The following is a 22,484-nucleotide window of genomic DNA, read 5'->3' as shown; positions in this document are numbered from 1 at the left end:
ATCCGGAAGGGCATTCTAATCAGAGTTTTCTAGTTTCTGTAAAATATCATTTCGAGAAGCCACCTCAGCTTTTAATTTTTAGATATAGGACCTCCATGTGAGGGATCTATCCAGTTTGACACTGAGGAATATGGGATTGGTACATTGTGCCAGTTTGGTTTCATTCCAGGAAATTTTTAGTTGGCGTAATGCATCCCGGGATCTAAAGTATATTCATGTTGCCAATCTCCTCGTGGTGAGTCCTGGTAATTCAAATTTATGACGCGAATGGCAACAATAAAACACCGCAGCTCACAGGGCACTCGGGGTGGTAAAAGAATAAACCCTCGGCCCCAGTGTCCAATGAGAGAAATTCCTCAAACGCAAGAAGAAGTGGAATGCGCAAACTTGGGCTTTATTGGGGTTGGCACGCAGGTGGTTCTCCGTGTAGTATGTTGTCAGCCCATTCAATGCATCGCGGAGTACTCTCTCTGTGGAAGAGAAGTGTTTGTGTTGCGTTTGTTATACACAGAACGTCAGCGTATAGGAAGCTTCTTGTACGAGGATGGATTGGTTAGTCGTTGGTGTAGTATTACCACCCTGTGTGTTCATCCGTAGAACACGTGACCTACAGTTCGCGTATACAATACGGCCGTCAGCAGCCATTTTAGTTACTAGTATCTGAGTTATTGAATAGAGCTAAACACTACATGGTGTCAGAAGTGGAATTCGAACCCACGCCTCCATCCGAACTACATGGTGTCAGAATGGCTGGAAACCTTCGACCTCCAGACCAGTTTAATTTTGATAAGCCAGAGGAATGGTGAGGTTGGAGCCGCAGATTTGAACGATACAAAATAGCTTCAGCACTTAGTGACAAGCCTGAGAAAGAACAAGTTAACTTTCTGATATATTTGATCGGAGATAAAGCTGACGATATTTTGGCAACATTCGGATTAAGTGCAGAGGACAGGAACAAGTATGACACGGTGATAGCAAAGTTTAACAATTATTTCGACACTCACCGCAACGTCATATATGAACGAGTAAAGTTTAACTTCAGAAAACAAGAAATTCATGAAACAGCCGGTGAATTTATTACGTCGCTTTACTCTTTGGCGGAAAACTGTAATTATGCCAATCTGCGTGATGAACTAATCCGTGATAGAATTGTAGTTTGTATTTCAAACAAAGACTTGTCTGAAAGATTGCAACTAGATTCGGAATTGACCCTTGATAAAGCAATTCGGATGGTTCGCAACACCGAATCGCTGAAAAAGCAGCAAAAGCTTTTGCAGCAAACAAGCGTTTTAGAAGTGAACAGCGCACGTTTTGAGGATTGCATGCCTGCAGTGAGCGCAGTGCGACAACGATTTGAACGCAAACCAAATCAAATTAATCGACAATCTTGTTTATGGTGTGGAAATGCGGCACATTCTAAAACGATTTGCCCTGCTCGCAATGTTACCTGTCACAGTTGTGGTAAATTAGGCCACTTCCAAAAAGTGTGCAGAAGTAAGCGCAACAAAGTGTCCCACCTAGTTGTCAACTCACAATCTGATCTAATGCTTGGAAATTTGAACAATAGTACAATGTACGACAGACCCAAAGAAAACATTCAAGTGAATGACGCAATGATGCGGTTTCGAATTGATTCAGGAGCTGACGTTGCGGTTACGGCGATATCCCTAGAGGACAGTAGAAAACTTAAAGTTTCGCTACGCCCGTCATATGTTGACTTAGTCGGCCCTCAATCCACACGACTGCAATTGCAAGGCAAATTCACTGCTACTTTGAGCGTAAGGAACATCTCCTGCACACAGGACGTTTATGTCATAAAAGGATTGACGCAACCACTGCTAGGTTGGCTTGCAATAACAGAACTAGGTATCTTTGCTTGCTTTAATAATGTTAGGGAACTTTCGATTTCACAGCAATCAATTTTTAGCAAACAATATCCAGACTTACTCATAGGTTTAGGCAAACTGGGGCGCGAATATAACATCAGCTTAAAAGCTGAGGCGAAACCTTACCGTCTTTCACCTCAGAGACAAGTTCCATTGCCGTTGGAGGACCAGGTGAAGGGTGAGTTGAAGCGCATGGAGGAACTTGGAGTCATTTCAAAGTTACGGAGCCTACAGAGTGGTGTTTTGGAATGGTTGTGGCTCCAAAGAAAAACGGTAGGGTACAAATTTGTGCAGACTTTACACAGCTAAATAAAAGTGTTTAAAGAGAGTGTCATATGCTTCCCACCGTCGAAAAAGCTCTGACCAAACTTTCGGGTGCCCAGTATTTTTCAAAACTTGATGCCAATTTAGGATTTTGGCAAATTCCCCTGTCCGAACAATCACGATTGCTGACTACATTTATCAGTCCATCCGGGAGGTATTGTTTCAACCGATTACTATTTGGAATCTCATCAGCCCCAGAACATTTTCAACGCGAAATGTCGTCTATTCTGGAAGAATTACCCGGCGTGTTATGTGTTATGGATGACGTGTTGATATTTGGGGCGACAAAAAGTGAACATGATAAAAGACTGAATGACGTTTTGGCTAGGCTGTCCGCTGCTGGAGTGACTCTTAATGACAATAAATGCGAATTTTCCAAGCAATCGATAAAATTCCTGGGCCACATAGTTGATAACAAGGTGATCCATGCTGACCCTGAAAAGATATCGGCTGTTAAAGACATGGAAGCTCCCTCAGACACAAGTGGAGTACGCGGTTTTTAGGCGTGGCTAATCAGCTTGCAAAGTTTTTGCCTAACCTAGCAGAATTGTCACAACCATTACGAGAGTTGTTACGCAAAGAGACCTTTTGGGTTTGGGGCCTCAGCCAACAAAAATCTTTCAATGATATCAAGTCTGCGTTAACAAACACCCCCCGTGTTAATTCACTATGACCCTAAAGCTAAAATTGTTCTTTCGGCAGACTCGTCCTCTTATGGGTTAGGGGCTGTATTGTGGCAAATGCAATCTGAGCAATTGCATCCTGTTGCCTTTGCATCGAGATCACTCACTCCCGCTGAAACTCGATATGCCCAGATCGAAAAAGAGGCATTGGCTGTAACTTGGGGATGTAAAAAATTCCGAAACTTTTTAATTGGCACTTTATTTGAAATAAACACTGATCATCAACCGTTAATATCGCTGCTGGTCAACAAAAGTCTTGACGAGTTGTCTCCTCGCATTCAACGCTTTAGAATGAGATTGATGTGGTATTCTTACGAGATTAAATATGTTCCAGGAAAATTACTTTGTTCAGCAGACATGCTTTCCAGAAGGCCTGCCTCAACAGGCAACAAAGGTGATTTGCATGAGGAGGCAGAACTTCATGTGGATGCCTTATTGTTTCACTGCCTGCCTCGTCCGAACGCTTAGATCAGATTTGCGCCGAAATTCGAGATGATCCGGTATGTGCTAAAGTAACTGATTACTGTCAAACGCAGTGGCCGAGCAAATCCGTGCTAGATCTGCACTTGATGCCGTATTTTAAAGTCCGAAATGAACTGTCGTTTGAAAGAAACTTATTGCTTTTTCTCAATCGCCTGTTAATCCCTCTCAAGCTGCGTAATGATATGATTCACCGCATCCACACTGGCCATCAAGTAATAGTCAAGTGTAGATCCCTGGCTAGATCTTGTATATGGTGGCCTGGTATGAATGATGACCTTGCCAGTTTTGTAACCAAATGTTCTGCTTGCAGCCAACACTGTGTTTACAGCCCAGAACCTCTCATGCCTTCGCGTTTGCCGGACTATCCTTGGCAGAAAGCTGGCTGTGATTTGTTCCAATGGCGACTATTTTTCGTATTTTATTGAAGTGTCGTGTCTTGACCACTCCACTACATCCTTTGATATTATTGAACATTTGAAAAAGATTTTTTCAACTCACGGAATCCCCAAAATACTCGTCAGCGATAATGGCCCACAATACTCTTCTCACATCTTTTGCAGATTCTCCGAGGAGTATGGATTTTTACACAAAACGAGCAGTTTGAAATATCCAAAGAGCAATGGCGAAGCTGAAAGAGCTGTTCAAACAGTGAAATCGCTATTCGACAAATCAACGGATCCACAACTTGCACTCATTAATTACGCAAGCACTCCACTGCAGTCTGGATTCAGTCCGTGTGAACTATTAATGGGACGCAAGCTGCGATCGATTGTTCCCGCTGATCCTAAAATATCTGATCCAAAGTGGCCTTACTTAAAACAATTTCGCCTTCGTGATAAAGAACTAAAACAACAGCAAAAGTTAGATCACGATAAGAGACATAGAGCAACAGTGCTGCCTCCCCTATTTTCAAACTCAAGTGTTTGGATCGAGCCAGATTTGGATGAAGGACACATAATTGAACAAGCTCCATCCCCTCGCTCTTACATGGTCGAAACTTCTCGTGGCATTATCAGACTAAACCGCCACAGTTTAATATCAAGACCGGCAAACCAAAAAACCGAAATCCCGGTTACAGAGTCAGAAACTGATCAGGTTTACCATGATCAGCCCAATTCTGATATGTATAGAAACCGCAGTGGTCGTACTGTAAAGCCACCAGATCGTTATACTGATAATTGGCAATAGTATCGTGTAATTGTTTCGGTGTTGTTGTTGTTTATTTATGAGATTTCTTTCTATCGAGAGGAGATGTAGCCCTTCCTCCCTCAGTCTTCTTCTTGATTATATGTGGAGTTGTATTTTTTTCTTAAAGGGAGATGTAGCCCTTCCTCTCTCTACGTTGGTGTTGTTTCTTTTAAACGTTTTAGTTTCTTGAAGGGGAGGTGCAGCAATACCTCCTTGTGTGTTCATCCGTACAACACGTGACCTACAGTTCGCGTACCGGTATATATTAGGGTGGCTCATTTTCCTTGATGTTCTTTGAAATTTTTGTCAGTTTGGAATAATGTTCCATTTTGCTCACTGATATTTGCAAACCAAAATTTTTTTTTGGGTTTTGACCTTTGACCCTGGTTCACCCAAGGAGAAATTCTGAATTTTTCCTAAAAATTAGTAAACTTCGAAGTGGTTTAGCAGTATCTGAACAGGGGATTTCTCAAAATTTGACCACGTGATTTTGACGTCACTTCCCCTGTTAACTACCACGTGGAACATCTTCACCCTGCTCCAAGTCTGAGAGTCACTAATAGTGCATGCTTTTTGCGTCATTTTAGTTGATTTTACAGTCTTTTCGCGGTCAGTGAATCTATAATCACAGACCAACAAAAAAATTTAGGCACAAAAGAAGAGAGTCATTTTAGAGTATTTCAGGGCCCCTGATTCCGAAAATGCACTTAGTTTTTTAGAATTGACTGTAGTTTTCGAAATATTCGAAGATGAAAATGTTTTTGAAATCGATACTCAAAAGATTTCAATTAGCAAATTACTCATTTTCAGCCCTGTTTACTATTATGATGTCATAATTGCACTTGTCTAGTTCAATTGGTTGGTATGGTCGAAAGTTCAAAACGCAAGCAAGGGTTTTGGGTTTTGAAATAAACTGTGATAAATGTAATTGAAGAGACATGAATACTCAATGAAAGCAGTTGTAAATCAGTAGGCCTACACCATAAGAAAAATAGCCCGACAGTCATGTGTTTATGAATGCAGCTTTATATTGAAAAGGTAGGCCTACTGAAATGGATACTTGTACAAATGACATTTTATTCTAAGCCTTTGCTAAGGCCAAGTCTTTGCTGCAAGAAGTTTTTTTTATTGATTGATTGATTGATTGATTGAATCTTTATCCTCGGACTGGGAAAGCTTCTTGCAGAGCTTAATCCTGACAGTTTCGCATACTTGTAGAGGCTTTGAATCACTGACGCAGGCCCGGTCACCGAGATTGACAGAGTAAAGTTTCCGATTGTTGAAGTCTTGTTGCCAGGGAACTATTCCATCCATTAGATGCCGCTGAATGGAGAGCAGTCCTTAACGTGCGTTGCTCAAGCGCACACCCCGAGAGTCGAACCAGCGCCGCTTGATCTTGAAGCTTCTTTGTTCCAGAAGTGACGCGCTAACCAATTGAGCTATCGGGGCGGACTGGTCTATAGTGTTCATATATTGGATGTTGCCCCTTTGCATCTGCAACACACGAACTGGTGTGTATTGTCACGTGTCATTCAAGTGTCCTTGTTGCGCAATCTGTGTTACGTTTCGTTCTGTCAGTTCAGTTGCTATTTGTCTCGCCAGGTGAACGTTGTTTTAGCCCGCATCAAACCCAATAAATCCCTGATTGTGTCTTTCAATAAATAGAGACGACAGCAATCAACATGGTGGCAGCAAGGATTATTATGAAATGCTAAATTGATTAAGTTCAGAAGACAAGCAACTACAATGAGCATAGACGCGAGAAAACCATCATTGTTGGACATACACAATGCAAATGTGGCGCAAATTTTCCCAGATTGGAAGACCGAAGTAGAAATCTACATGATAGCCAGTGGAGCGTCCAAGAAAAGTCAGGAAGTTCAAACAGCAACAATACTTAACTGTGCTGGTCCTGAGGTAATCAAAGTTGCAAAGTATTTACATACTTAAGTGACGAAGACAAGAAGAATCCACAAGTCTTGCTGGAAAAACTGAAAAATTTCTGTACGCAAGCAGAAAGCGAACTCGTTTACACTCGAAGATTCTGGGAAACCAAAGTAAGGGAACCCTTTAACTTTTTTCTGACTGAATTACGAAAAAAAGCAGAACTATGCAATTTTTCCAACTACACCGAACGGATGATACGCGATAAAATTAGAATATCGGTATGTAAGAAATTACAAAGCATCTTAAATAGAGAAGAAAATCTAAATTTGGATACAACAATCAAAATTTGCCGCAATTTCGAATTAAATCACCGAATTGTAGAAGAAACCGACTATTCTGAAACAAATGTGCACAAGCTTGATCGCAAAAGTAAGGAATATGAACGCAACAAAAGCGCAAATAGTCACATTGTTGCTGAATGTAAATTTTGTGGTCGAAAACATCGAAAAGGCAAAATGTTTTGTCCCGCCTATGGAAAAACTTGCACTCACTGTAAAGGAAGAAATCACTTTAAAGTTGTTTGTAAAAAGAAAATTAACCAAGTTTATGATGACGCAGTGAAGCAATCGTCACACAACGAATGTAGTGCCGAGAGCGTATACCTTCATGGAGTGAAAAATGAAATTAACTCGAGGCTAACAGCACTGCTGAAAGTAAACTCTTTCAATGTTCGATTTCAACTAGACACAGGAGCTGACGTTAACACGATCTCAAAGAAATTTGTAAATGAAGAGCAAATATCCAAATGTACAAAAGAACTGACTATGTGGAATAAAACATCGATGAAACCCGTTGGAGAAACTACTTTAAACGTTTGTAACCTGAAAAATAACAATGTTTATGCTGTTAAATTTATCGTAGTAGATAATAAGTACAATTGTCTACTAGGCTTAAGAACTATCCAAGAAATGAATCTTATTTCTGTTAATCATGACGTTTTCATTGCTAATGTTAATTGTGATGCTGAACTAGGTGATTTGGGCACTGTTTCTTTGCAGATTGATTCTAATGTTTCGTCTAAATATTTGCCCTGTAGAAAAGTGCCAATTGCTTTGAACGAGCAAGTGAAAACTGAGTTAAAACCTTGCAACACAAAAGAACCTTTAAAACAACACAACGAAGGAACTTTTCCTTTCGAAAAATGTGGTGTTGATTTGTGTGAATTTAATGGTAAATCTTATCTAGTCACTGTTGACTATTACTCTAATTTCATAGAAGCCGACTTATTGACATCCACAACCGCAATGTCTGTTGTACACTGTTTAAAAAAAACATTTTGCACGATATGGTATTCCAAAATGTTTGAATTCTGATTCTGCTGCTATTTTTATGTCTGCTGCATTTAAAAACTTTTGCGGTAACTGGAATATTACGCACACTGTTTCCAGCCCTGGTCATCAACGAGAAAATGGTAAAGCGGAATCCGCAGTAAAAACTTTAAAAAACATGTTCAAACGTACTTCTAAAAACCATGACGATCAGTATTTAGCTTTACTTGAAATCCGTAACACTCCTCGTCAGGATGTTGGTGTTAGTCCCACTGAAATTGTATTTGGACGACAAACTCGCTCTGTTCTACCTGTGATTACCAAGCACTGCAAATCTGTGGAACACTGTAAACGGCAAAAACGGAAAAGTAGCATTAAGAAATACTATGGCAAAACTGTCAAACGTTTGCCTGCATTGCTTGTTAACCAAAAAGTATTTTATCAAAACCCAGAAAAGAAAGAATGGCACAGTGGTACAATTGTGAGAAAACTATCGTCACGCACTTACATCGTTAAATCTATGAATTCTGGTGTCACATACAAACGAAACCGTGTTCATATTCGTATTGATCGCAGTGAAAACCAAAGCCAAACAGATGATAATGAATTACTGTAAATGCACCGTATTTCAATTCAAGAGCCAACAACCATAATTATGTACCTTCTTGTAACAATGTAGGACCCAATGCTGATAGGTCTACCCCTGATGCAAGACCACAAAGAAATCGTAGACCTCCAGTAAAACTTTGTGATTATTTTTGGTGAAGATTTTGTGAATGGCGTTATATTATTTATGTTTGGTAACTGTTATTTTGTACTGTACAAACACTCATGTAAACAAGAGAGGATGTTGATATATTGGATGTTGCCCCTTTGCATCTGCAACACACGAACTGGTGTGTGTATTGTCATGTGTCATTCAAGTGTCCTTGTTGCGCAATCTGTGTTACGTTTCGTTCTGTCAGTTCAGTTGCTATTTGTCTCGCCAGGTGAACGTTGTTTTAGCCCGCATCAAACCCAATAAATCCATGATTGTGTCTTTCAATAAATAGAGACGACAGCAATCAACATATAGGCTAAATAAATGGCATATAGGCTAATGAAATATGTCTTTGACAAGTATAATGCTGTACAAAAAACCCAGATATATTTTACTGCATGAGGCAACGCAGAGGAGCAACGCATTCTGCGATAGATACAGTGCTATACAAAAACAAGCATTATTATTATTATTACTTTGACATGAAGCTGGGTGATCAAGATAAGTCCTGGGTTCCTCCTAAAGTATGCAAACATTGCACTCAATCCCGTTTCTGATAGGCTCAAGGTTAAGAAGAAGTTCAGAGTGCCATGGCATAAAGAGAGCCGTGGAATCACCATGAAAATTGATACTTCTGTACGGTGAGCATGTTCAAAAGAAGTTGGAACATCATGGAGTGTGCAAGGCAGCCATTGCGTGAACGTTGCTATTTATGTTTTTTCTATGCCCTCTCTTGTTTCAAGGGGTGGTTTGCTTGAAACAATAGGAAAACGGGCATGACTGAGAGTAACCTCAATACCTTCAGTAATGCTTCGGAGCAAGGTCAAGCTTTTTTCTCAAAACCATTTCTACCACCTACTGTAGTAGTTAAAGATTTAGTTATCAAAAGTGGTAGGTGGAATCTTGGATCCTAATCTCGATCAACGTGGCATTCTTGACTCCGAGGCCAAGATTACGTTCTTCCGCAACAAGGATAAAATTCTAAGCAGCTACTTTACTGAAGAACATAACTTTGTATTCTGTAATTATATAAATGGCCTTCGTACCTTAATGGGTGTTGCTCAGTAATAATAACCTAATAAAGAATTGCGTTTGTTCACCGATAGCTTTGTTTTGCTTATTTGTCTGGTTTTTTAAGCAAAACAATGTATGCACTTTGTTTGTACTTAGTAGCTTGTCAGTGTTCATGGAGTTGCTAAACTACTTTGCTTGCTACAAGTTTGTGTTACTGCCTATTATTGTGTCCATTAAGATGCTAGAATGCATTGGAAGATAGCGAGTGAGCAGTTTCAGGGATAAGCGAAAACTCAATATTTTGAAAAAATTCAAACCAGGTGAACCAGGGTCAAACGTTAATATTTTTTTGTGAAATTTGGTGTAGGTGATCTTCTTCTTCTTCAATTGCCTTGCCTGCACCAGGCATCGACGACCTCAGATGAATAATTAGACCAAATGTTCCTATTATATATTGCATGGATGATTGTTTCTGTTTTGTCGTTAAATTGTTCCAGATGTGTTTGTCTTTGTCTGCCAGGTGCCCGCTTTCCAAAAATTTTACCAGTTAAAGAGAGATGCTCCAGTTTTTGCTTTCTTACTACATGGCCGAGAAATTTATATTGTCTGGTTTTCATACTTTTTAACAGAGTTCTGGTTTGGTTCACTTGGTGTAGAATTTCTTTATTTGTTTTCTTTGCCAGCCATGAAATGCGTTGCATTCTACGGAAGCACCACATTTCAAAAGCATTAATCTTTTCTGCCATTTTTGTTGAAATATTCCAGGTTTCAGAGTTGTAATGAAAAACAGGATAAATATAGCATTTTAAAACTCTAGATCTTGTTTTGAAAGAGATATTTTTATTGCAAAGAATTGGTTTCATTTGTTGGAAACTTGCCTTCGCTTGGGCTGTTCTTATGTTGAGCTCTGTTTCGTCTCTTGCATCCCAATTCACCACAGTACCGAGGTATTTGAATTTTTGGACCTGTTTAAGAATTGTTCCATTAACTGATAAATTACAAATAGGAGTTTCGGTTGCTTTTTTCTTTGTTATGACCATTGTTTCTGTTTTCTTTTTATTTAATTCCATGCCAAATATCTTGCTTTTCGTACACACAATATCTAATATGTTCTGCAGTTTTACGTCCGAGTCGGCTATCATATACATTTACCAAAAGGAACAATATTACAAACTGACAAAAGATTAAAAAGAAAAAAAAAAATTTTCAAGATTTTGAGCCAGCCTAGTATATATACGGCTGTCGCCATCAGCAGCCATTTTAGTTACTAGAATCTGAGTTATTGAATAGAGCTAAACACTACAGTTGGTATAAACGTTGTACAAAATGGGGGCAAAAACATTCCCTTGTGGATCTGCCGTCTCCATCTACTATTTTTGCCACAAAAATAAATATAGAAGTGGCGATTACTAAGCAACAATTGTATCAGCTTAGTGAATCAAAAGTTCTTGGTGATATTAAGGATCTTTGAAATGAGGAGACGATGGTAAACAGTGTCATACGCTGCAGATAAATCTACAAAGACAGCTCTAGTGGCAGAACTCTCTTCAAACTTATTTTCTGTATGCTGAGTCAGACTTAGGGGTTGTTCTGTGCAGAATTTACCAGGTCGGAAACCTGCTTGTTCATTAATGAGTTTATCTTCTAGGAAAGGTTGCAATCGGTTTAATAGCATCCTTTCAAACAATTGAACAAATAATAACAACACGACCTCGTAAACGACTAGATGAACTCCTGCAAGAAATTTGACAACATCAACATTAAACCGGCTAGAGTTACTTTGTTTTGTTTGTCTGTAGTTCAACAAAGCAAACTCTCTACCAAAGTTTTATCGTGTTATGCTACTACGTACATATCTTACTTATTAGGGGAAGGTATGGACTGATGAGCCACTTTTTCACATTGAAAGCTATAGTTGGTTAACCAATCACTCTATGATGACGAAACTTCCTCACAACATAGTGTGATCACTTCAGTATATTGTGTAAAAATTCAACCACATATAATTATAAGATCAACAAAAACATTTGACAACATTGACGGTGATCAGAGTGGTTCAAGGGTGCAAACGCGTTTGGACCCTTGAACCACCGGGTATGGACCTTTGAACCACTCTGGTAAGTTTGATCTTAAAGATGTTTAGAGCAAACTTTTATGATACAATAAATACACTGTCAAATGCGCACACTGCTAACAGTTTGCAAAAATAGATTAAACAATATTAAACTGCGAAAAGTCGGTTCAAAACTTTTTAATGTCGACTGTTTGTTTTGTTGTTCCTGCAAGTGGTGGGGGGAGGACAAAAACAATTGATAAGGCATCACCAGCTTCGCTAGTCATTTTAAAATACTTTACACTCTACTTACAATACACAATAATTTCTAAAATGAAAAATAAATGAAACATGTTTATTGTCCCTCACATAGGCATTGTGCTAACCCATGAACTATGTGGTTCAAGGGACAACACTTTTGGTGGATCATCGGTCAGAACTGTTGGTGACAAAGTTCCATCTTAGATCTACTTAATTAGAATGAAGTAAAGTCTAAATGAACTGTACTAAATCCTGCATTATATAGCCCAGTACAATTTCTGAATTTTATATCTCGATGCTAGCTGTTTTTAAGTTTCTGTAAAGCTCCAAACGCAAACGAGAAATTTTACTAAAACACCTCAAAATCATACCCCACCCTCTAACTTGCAAAATTTTAAAAGATTCCATCCAGAACTTTCCAAGAAATACAATTAAACTAAATGCAACTTATTTAGTTGATAAAAAATCTACTATAGGGTTTTATTTGAATTTGGAAGGGGGTGGTTCATGGGTCAGGTATAGTCATGGGTCCATACCTTCCCCTACATGTGTCTCGCGTATGCTACTTTGTATCACTTTTTGCAGATACGCCCTACAGTAGCCAGGGATATCTAGAACAACGGGATTGCTGACTTTGCAAATTTCGATAAAGCGATGGACACTAGAAGGGTCAGCGCTGCTAACGCCCGAAAATGAAAAAGGCGAAAGCGCGTGTCAATTACGCTGTCGAGAAGTCGCCTTTTCTAGATATCCCTGCTGTGAAGCTAAAATAAGGTCTTGAAAGTGGGCACTCCTAGACATCTTCCCTAGCAACGCCCATAGCAACAACTAATGGCTGGCCTTGTCTATAACTTAAGATCATCATTTTAAAGCAAACTTTTGCTGTTAGTCATCCAAGACTATTGAGTATTGAACACAGCTTTAATTTTCATATTTAACTGATTATTGCATCACTTTTGGGCAAGTTTTAGCCATCAAAAATAGGAAATAAAAAAAAAACATGAAAAGAAGTAAGAAAATTCAATTTCGTGGTATTGCTAAACAAAGAAAGTTGGATAAGGTTGGTTGTAAGTCTAACAATGGTGGTAGACTTGATGAACTGTTACTGTAACACAAGTGTAACCTTTCCTGTAACACCAGAAATCCATCCAACAACAGAAGATCAAAGCCCTTTTTGCCAACCTTTTACTTCAGCAAAAAAAAATTAGGAAAACAAGACAGTGGCAAAATCTCTGCATATTCAGAAATCTGCCAAATACTCGACAAGTTTTGACTTGACAAATCAAGAAAAAGAAGCTTTGACACATCCAAAGCCAAGAGAAAAACATTAAAAGCACTTAAGAAAAAATTACAAACCCAAGCAGAGGCAAAAAAGAGTCTACTTATGATAAAGGAGGCTTTAAGGTGTTGAAAATAGTTATTGTTATTTTTCGTAAAATGTGATTTTTGACCAAGTACCAAATTTTAATCCCAAATATCTCTTTCATTTATTTGCCAACCGCTTTCAAATTTTTAACACTATCAGACAGAGTAAACATGCAAAGCCTCTGGTCAAAGAATTTTGGAAATTTGTCCATGATGCTGTCGGCACCCATTTGTTTCATGTCCGAGGATCAAAATTTTTTGAAAAACTGCAACAATTCGAATAACTTTTTATTGTCTCAAAATATCTTCATTTCCTTCCATAGAGCTTCAGTCTTGATACTTATAAACATTCTGTTAAAATTTGATTCAAATCCAGTAAGTGGTATTAAAAATATTTGTGTTTAAAATTTGTGTATTTTTCACCACTTGGTGGCGGTTTTGGGAAAAAACGGCCGCATTTTCAAATTTTTTTTTGCTTTTTTAAATTATTTCATCTTCAAGCATCATTTTAAAAACAAGAAATTAATGTCAATGCTGGAGCGATGTAAAATCAAGAATTGCACAATCCAAACAACAAACAAGCTTTCATCAAAATGGACAAAATACTGAAATCTCACTCAATCTCTCTAAACACTAGAATAAGAATTTTACATGTTTACATTTGGTCAGTTCTGCTATATGGCTGTGAATCCTGGACTGTATGCCCGCAGATAGAAAAGAAGATCAACAGTGCTGAAATTTGGTTCATTCGAAGAATGATGGGAATTAACTGGATGGATAAGATCACTATCGAAAAACTGTGGAGACGCTCTGGGTGCACCCCTGGCGTCCTCATCACAACTATCAAAAAAAGACAAATGACATTTATCGGGCATGTCTACTGCAAACAAGGAATTGAACACTCGGCAATGATGGGGCGACTTCCTGGTCAGAGGCACCGGGGCGTCTACGTTTGGAAATCTTCAAAAATCTTTCAACATGGACAAACCAAAATTTTGAAAACTTAATTAAAACTATGGACAATCGATCGTTGTGGAGACTCGTGGTAGCCGACGCCTTATTCAGGCATGGCCGATGATGATGATCATGACACGGAGCAGCTGACTTGATGACTACATGTCCATTCGCTACATTATTTACCCTAAATGTTGTTTTGTCCTGCATTTTTGTTTTGCGTAAACTGTATGTTGTTGCAATAGGTGCAAAATAAAAATAATAATGGTAGGCGTCACATAAAGTAAGACAAACAACAGACCAGTTTCCTTTATCATTGATTCAACATCTCAAAGTTTTGCGCCAATGTTTCTACAAATATATAAGCTATGTTCAAATATAGGTGGTGTATATTAAGTTTTGCGGCATCTGAATCTTGAGGCCCTAGGCTTCATCTTTTCGGGTCTAGTGGTAAATTCGGCACTCGTTGCGAGTGCTTGACAAACTCAACTACTGGGCTTTAATCTACACAAGGCACTTTGGATCATAGACCGAGGTTACTCCCGCACTCCAAAGTGTGAATTAGTGACATTACCGGTCTGTAAATTTGGCACAGAATCAAATGTGCTTAGGCCCACTCATCCTTTTCATTTTTAATGCAAAGTCTATCCAAAGTAGCTAATTTGTTTGATATTTAAAACTCGGTATTTTTAACGTGAGCGGAATAGGCTGTAACCGCACGTCGTCTTACTTATATGTAGGCTTACCATAGTCCATACTTCCCGTTTCAGCCGAGACAGTCCAGATTTTAAGGCTCTGTCCCGCCACATCCCGATAAGCAAAATGTCCTTGCAATGCATTCAATCAACCAATATAGCCTTAGTGTTGCCAGATATGGAATATTGTTCCAAATTTAGAATCCATTTTGGACAAAAAAATTAATTGTAGAAATCTTCTGATTCTGGAAAGTTTTAATGGGAAACGAGATCCTTTTTTGAGATCAAGATCAAGAGCCAGTCTGCCGGATCATGGATATTGTGGGTCTAAGCGAAGGCTTGTGGACCTATTTTTACGTTCGTAAAAACTTTTCACCCTTTTTTTGGCTCGCAATGGAAATATTAAACTTAACCTCTTGCAAGATATTCGGCCGCTATTATGTGAATGGTCACAGGTTTGGTAATTGGTTCAAGTTCCATTTCGTTTCGTGGTTCCAATCGCAGTTCAACTCTTATGGAAAACAAGGTCATATTGCTCTCTTGAAAAAAGAGTAACCTATGAACTTGACAATAAATAATTATTTTTTAGAACCGCTTTCAAGGGATCTCTTATGGGGCAATAATAGAACTGCAAGAAGCACAGCATTTTAAAAATATCGAAGCTTTTTTCTTCAAATAACTTTCTTATTTATGGTGAGCCAATTTTTGCGGGCCTAAAGCTTTAGTTCTTATCAGCTTTATGGATAATCTGGCATTGGCCACGAAACGATGAAGCGCAACCTTTTTTGTGCGTCCCTGTTTTCAGTTACGAAATGTGGTTTAGTATACCACTATACCAACCTATAAAAAGGCGTTGTTTTATTTTTACTTAAAACAATAGTTGTCAATGTTACAGAATAACTCCTCACCGTTCTGGCTGCTGGTTGTACAAAACACAACTGTCAATACAACTATTTAAAGTTTTAAAAGCTATGCAATTTGACAGAGTCACTCACCTGTGGTTGTTACAAGGAGAGTGAGCTTTGGTTTCGGCTCTGGTAGTGTGAGAACAATTGGCAGTACAATAGCTGTAGCGACTATGAGACTGAACGTCACTCCAGCAGCAATCATGTGCGCTTTACTAATTTCCATAGCGTTTATAAATGCCTTAGGCTTTTTAAGCAAATTCGTCAATTAGACTACAATGGCTACCATTTGCATTTTGGATCAAGTTATCTTTCTTTTCATGCAACAAGGCAGAAGCGTTGCTACAGTACAGTATACCATTTTCTACCCATGAATAACTACAAAAGACTTTAGGCTACGCTGGGGGAAGAGTCTCTTAACCCGAAGTAGCTTTCGAGTAGGCTATCCCATTCCTTGGGGCAGGCGCGGATTTATTGGCCGCCGGAAGCGGGGGGGGCAGGGGGCGGATGCCCCCCTGCCCTAAATTTGTCTGTGGATGGAGGGGCAGGAGGGCAATGGTGCCTTATTAAGGTCATGTAAGCTACTGTATATTTAGCAATATAGCAATTTCTGCTATTCGCTTTTAGCCTAATTATAATCTTTCATTTTTGCCTCAAAATAGTATTCACGGCACAAAATTCTGCAACACAGTAGGTTACATCATTATAACACAGCATGATGCCCTTCTTTGTAGGCTATACCGGACACTTGTATCCTTACTCGATAGTGAGCTGACAGATGAGCATTATCGCTATATCTTATCTTAAAACTTAAAAAAAATTTGGTCTTTTAGCAACAAAAGTGCCCTTTTTTATAATCCTGCCCCCCCCCCCAGTCAAAAATCGTTCCGGCGCCCCTGCGGGTAGGCCTATGAACTTGAACTGCTTAAGATCAAAGCTGAGCGACTCCTGCCTTCAAAATGTAGCCTATTACTCTAGTCCAGTGTTTCTTAAACAGGTGAATGGTTCACCCCATGGTGAATAAAAATTTTGCAGGGGTGAACCAACCAAAAGGGGTGAATAAGGGTGAACCGTCAGAAATGAATGATAGCTTGCTAACAGGGCGGATATTCCGGCTTACAGAGTGATTTTTCTCAAAAATCGTTCTTCAAAACACATCCCTATTATGGCAATTATTGGGTCAGCTTGCTCGAATCCCCTGAGTATAAGACGATTGCTTTAAAAGCCTTACAGAAATTGGTGCTCATGCCTACTACTTAAGCTACTTGTCAGAAAAAGGATTTTCTTGTCTACTGGAACTGAAAACTAAAAAGAGAAATGCACTGAAATGTGTGGAGTCATCGATGAGAGTGGCATTAGAAGTACTAATTCATCCACGATTTGAAAAACTAGCTGCGAAAGTTCAGGAGCATCCTAGTCACTAGTAAACAATTTTCTGCACTAAATCGACTACTGAACTGTTGTTTTTTGGTGTTTTTTTGCTTATTGTAGCCTAATAGTGAAGTTGGTTTGCACTGAGTGTATAAGTACAAAAATTTGTGTTTTGTAGCTTTATATCTCTGGACTCGAGAAATTGTAGATTTGCAATGGTAAAACGTAGCTTGAGTTGATCTTAACAAAAATCGAAACAACCTAGGCTAAGTCGTTTTGTGCTGTTATACTGTATAGCCTATAGACGAGATAGTTTTATCATATCATGAAACAAGGGTGAATGAAATCTGGAGATATATGCTAGGGGTGAACAAAACTAAAAAAGTTTAAGAAGCACTTGGTCACAGCGGTAAACCATAATCTCTTCTTGGGAAAATTTTAACATAAAGTTCCCGAATCCGTTCGTCTGTATATAATGACCGAAGAAACACACACTTGAACTTCTTTTCAAACAGTGTATTTCTGTAAAATTAGCCCACGGCTACCGAAAACGAGGGGGTGCAACGCCTTACACCACTGAAAAACTGTCACTACACAACAGATTACTTGGATAAAAGACGGAACCTTTGTCCAGCTAGCAAGCACTAAGCCAACAGTTAAAAGTGCGGCCAACTTTCAAACAATCATTTTACGAATGACCAGAATAGATAGCAATATCTCAAATTCACGTATGCAGTACTGTGACGCAATAATGAAAGACAATTATGAAGTCATTCCAACAGGTGTTTAAAGCTGATGTAATATTTCCTGTTTAAACAGGCCCAAACAGGCCCAAACAGGTTTGACACAATTCTTATGAACGCTGGTGCAATTTTGGCACATTTTCTAGCAACTTCCATGACGTAATATTCAGTAGACTTGAACGGTTTTATATGACGTTTGATTTGTACAGAGATTGGCCGTAACAGCACTGCTCTAGTCTATCACTAACCTCGAACCAGACCTGACCTAGGTAGAGAAATCAAGACGTCAGTTTCATTTTTTACATCAACACAGCTGTGTTTTAAGTTACAAAGTTTCTGGAGGTGTTAATTTCTGATAGAAAAGCAGATAACTTGTACGCTAGTCTAACTTATCATATCCCGTGATAAGTAGGCTACAACAAAATACTTAATTTTTCATATTTATAGCCTATACCTGTATATTAACCTTGCTTTGTTGTGTGAAAATGATATTAAATAATACAATATTGCTGCATTTTCAACTTTTTCTACGCCAAACAATATCGTCAGAAGCTGTTGGCCCGCGGGCACTTCCGCATTATCAAATCTGGCCCACCTGGTAAAAAGTTTGGACACTCCTGTCTTATATGAACAGCCCCTAAAATTAATCGAAGAAGCGATCAAAAAATCACGTGATTTTTGCGCCAGATTGTGATTAAGAAAGGTAGGACAATTTCCTTTATGAACTTAACTGATTGCAGTCATTAAGATCCTTCATGCACTTGCACAGTTTGCACACAGTTCAGTTATAGAAGAAAAAAGGATAATGGCAGGTGGTGGGAATCGAAGCCACACCATCGAAAAGACTATTCCCTTGCTCTAACTCTAATCAGTTGGCCACGCTGTTGGTGGCGATAAATTCACGTGCTGAGTCACGTGATTGTGATGTCATAAGTCACATGATTGCTTTAGCACAGAATAGGTTAAAGTTCCTAATAGTGCAGTCGTGGAAGGTTTTTTGTGGGAAAAATTTTTTATCAAGCTGATACTTTTCTCAGACCTTCCCCATACTATGCAAATGGCTCAGAAAAAAATCCCCATCAATCGGATGATGGGAAACCTCCTTTTGGGCCCTTTTTCCAAATGACGTCACAATCCCTTTATGAAAATTTTAAGTTTTTCAAAATAGGACATATTATACATCATTTTTTAGCTTTTTTCAAGGGGAATAACTTTTTCTATTAACAAGAACCCTGAAAATGTACAGAAAAAGAGTTATTACCAATTAAGCAAAAGGATAAATTTATGAATTCCAGGCAAATTTGAAATTATTTGTCACTGTTGGACTTATTCTTCTACATTCATTAACAAGAATTAAGCAAAGTAAGCGAAACAAAAATTGAAGCTATCATCATCATCAAAAACGTCAAAGATGTTGCTTTCCTCCTCGTCTTGTCCCGTTTCATCTTCATTGTAAGAGCACTCCTCTTCGGTACCAACATCGACGTTATGCAAAAGTGAAAAAAAAAAACTTCATTCTTAAGTTTTTCGTCTAGTCTCTGGAATATGTCGTTCATACTTATTATACATAGATACGAAAAAGATGTGAAACTATCTTTGTATTTGAAGCATACTTAGGCTAGGCTACTATACTATTACATTCGACACCATGACTCCAGATATTGCTGATAATTGCAGAATTCTCTTTTCATCTATGGTTGTAGGCCTACGATCAACTTCTAACCGAGCAGCACACAGTAAAGAGGACAGCAAAAAGCTTCACCGGAATTTGGAAAGATCTTGCGATCGAGTAAGCTCTTATGCGCTCAATTAAGTCGCGTGGAGGATTGACGGAAGGAAAAGTATGCAGAAAGTGTTCGACATCTTTGGGTTTTTGATGTGAGTCACTGGGCAAGTATTCATGAAGCAATGACGCAACTAAACAAGGCTCAGTTTCTATGAAGTAGGCTAACCAGCATGAAGAGTTGGGTGCTTCAAGGAAAAAGAGGGATTACGAAGATTGTAAAAGTTTCTGGCCTGGTTAACAACGAAAAACCCATTCTTAGTACCAGATGTAAACCTATCTTCTCCTTCAAACGGTCTAGTGTCCACCGCCGGAAAAGATGACGTCAATTGTGAACAAGCGGAGCAAATTGGTCAAAATATCCAAAAAGGTTTAGATGGGGTAGCAATTACTATCGCATCAATCAATTGTTCAAACCATTAGAATCCTTAATGGAAGTAAACAAAACAAAAAGTAGTGCAAGTGGTATTGGTTCGAAAGTCATGTTCAATAGGATGTTTGCCGTTGCTGAAAGCGAGGAAAGCCTTGAGCAATTTTTCGAATTCGAGTTGACTTCAGAGCCAATGTCGATGTTCAAGGAAGGCATGATGAGAAAGCCTGACAAACCCTCTCTTCGAAAAATTCTTTTGCCTGCTTCTTCGTCGCATGCCTTAGAGGAAATCAACAAGCAACTTCTATTATATCGACGGTGGTGCATTAGGCCTACTACATAAAGTTCGCTGGAAAAAAGGAATGAAGTTTTCGGAAGTTTGAAATTCGTATGTGAAATATATCCAAAAACATTATACCCATGCTGTAGTTGTAGGCCTATTTGATGTCTATCATGACAAAAGTACTAAAAGTCACGAGCACTTGCGCCGAAATTCCGTTCCACAGAGCACGTTTGTGAAAATTAATCCGAGCAATTCACTTCCTTTTACTCAAAATCGCTACCTCAGCTGCACCGAAACCAAGGCTGAATTCATCAAGTTTGTTTCTACCCTTCTGAGACAATCCGAAGTTGAAGTTCACAACTGCTCTGATGATTTTACAGTAACATCTACATTGAAAATAACTGATCTACACAATGAATATTGAAAAACGAAATGCACAAGAATAAAACTGCAAAGCAGAGGAAAAAGGCACATCGCATGGCGGTTAATTACGCGAGGCAAAATGCTCTGATGATGCTGACGGTTCCATTGTAGCGAAATCCCTTGATTATGCTCTTCTTCGAAAAGGTCCAGTAAATGTCATTGCTGATGATACTGATGTCTTAGTTACTATGTTACTGCATCATTGGAAGACTGACACTCATGATGATATTTACTTCGACCAAGGAGCGCTTCAACAAAGCCTGGAGAATCAAAGAAGCCAACCCAAGTATTAAAGATATTAAAGAAGATCTTCTTTTCCTCCATGCATGGTCAGGATGCGACACAACGTCATCGATATTTGAAAAAGGGAAAAAAAGTTTGCGAAAATCAGAAACGCTGAAAGAGAATTCTGCAATTATCAGCAATGTCTGGAGTTCCCAAAACGAGGTCGGAGAAGCCTCTATAACTGCATTCAAGATCTGGTATTGTGGCAATGAAGATTCAACGCTTACTAAACTCAGGTATGTATTTTTACATAGGGATTTTATAATAATGTTTACACTTTCAAGATATTGTCCAATTCTAGATACCCTGTATGTAATATTTATCTTTGTTTACTTTTAGATCATGACATCATCAGACAATTACATGTATATTAGGGTGCCACAGGCGCCCCTCAAAAATTAAAATTGCGTCCAATACACCTGAACTTTTTTTTGTATGTGACACTTGGTAAAAAAGCATATGTGAGAAATTTCAATAAGTTTTGATAAAATTTGGACGTGCAGATTAAGTTTAAAGTTTTTAAAGGTAAATTTTCACAATTTCAATAGTAAAATCCTCTCTAAATCATCAAAACTCAGACATTTCTTCTCAGTTACGGAGTATTTGAACTTCAAATACTTTCTGGTGAACTTACTCACTAATTTACAATCGTACAGACCATGTGTCAATTGTATATGTTCAACAATTTATGAAAAATGCCTAAAAATATGAGGTTTCATGCATTAGACAATTCTTCCCGCTTGCTGGCAAGCAGATCAATTTCCTCGTGCGATTTTGATGTATGAAAACAACCTGATGCGCTATCAGAAAGAGTTTGAAAATTGCTTTTAAAGCGTTGAAATATGGAAATGTTGGGTCCACTGCTGCTTTCTATTTTGAGTTCTTCCCAAACATGCGTCAGTATTATCTCCCCAATATGATGCCTGCATGCTGCCCAAAGTAGGTCTTTTCCAAGATGATCTTGTGTTTGGATACAGACCGCAGTTTTGTGGCCGTATTGCTACTTGTGGTGTCAAACACCATTGCAGCAAGACATGCAGTACAGTTCTAATTGTTTAACAATTCCATGCTTGCATTGGCTATTTGCTTTCCTTTTGGATCGGATGTTTGTGCAGGCAAATAAGGAACACCAAGCAGTTTTGAGCCTCCAATACCTGATAGTAATATCGGAAGCTTATCAACTTGCTTATTAGGGTTTGTTAGTGACTCCATCATTTTACCATCCCAATGAATGGTTCCAACTTCAGGAGGTATCCAACCTTTTTTAACCGCTTCAGAAATATTGAAAATCGTTTCAACTCTATACCTTTGAGCCGTCATGTGGTTTAAGTTTACGCGAATAGTTTCACCAGAACAACTCTTGATTAACGAGTGTAGTGTTGCAGATAATGCAGTTGGTGTTATTCTGTTTAGTAAACTTGTGGCCACTAAACCAGGTGA

General features: G+C 38.7%; 1 protein-coding gene across 2 annotated transcripts in view; it reads right to left on the bottom strand.

The window, feature by feature from the left end:
• Window positions 1-16,009, bottom strand: part of LOC145767325 (crystal protein-like) — a 245,208-nt gene extending 229,199 nt beyond the window's left edge. For both annotated transcript variants that reach the window (XM_082579124.1, XM_082579125.1), the window contains exon 1: window positions 15,877-16,009. In XM_082579124.1, coding sequence (XP_082435250.1) covers window positions 15,877-15,991 — 115 coding nt within the window. In that variant the 5' untranslated portion in view covers window positions 15,992-16,009. The remainder of the gene's footprint in view (window positions 1-15,876) is intronic.
• Between the last annotated feature and the right edge of the window lie 6,475 nt (window positions 16,010-22,484).

The sequence above is a fragment of the Aplidium turbinatum genome, chromosome 3, assembly GCF_918807975.1.
Source record: "Aplidium turbinatum chromosome 3, kaAplTurb1.1, whole genome shotgun sequence".
Lineage (NCBI taxonomy): Eukaryota > Metazoa > Chordata > Ascidiacea > Aplousobranchia > Polyclinidae > Aplidium > Aplidium turbinatum.
The sequence above is the reverse complement of the archived record's forward strand: the minus strand, read 5'-3'. Positions and strand labels throughout refer to the sequence as shown.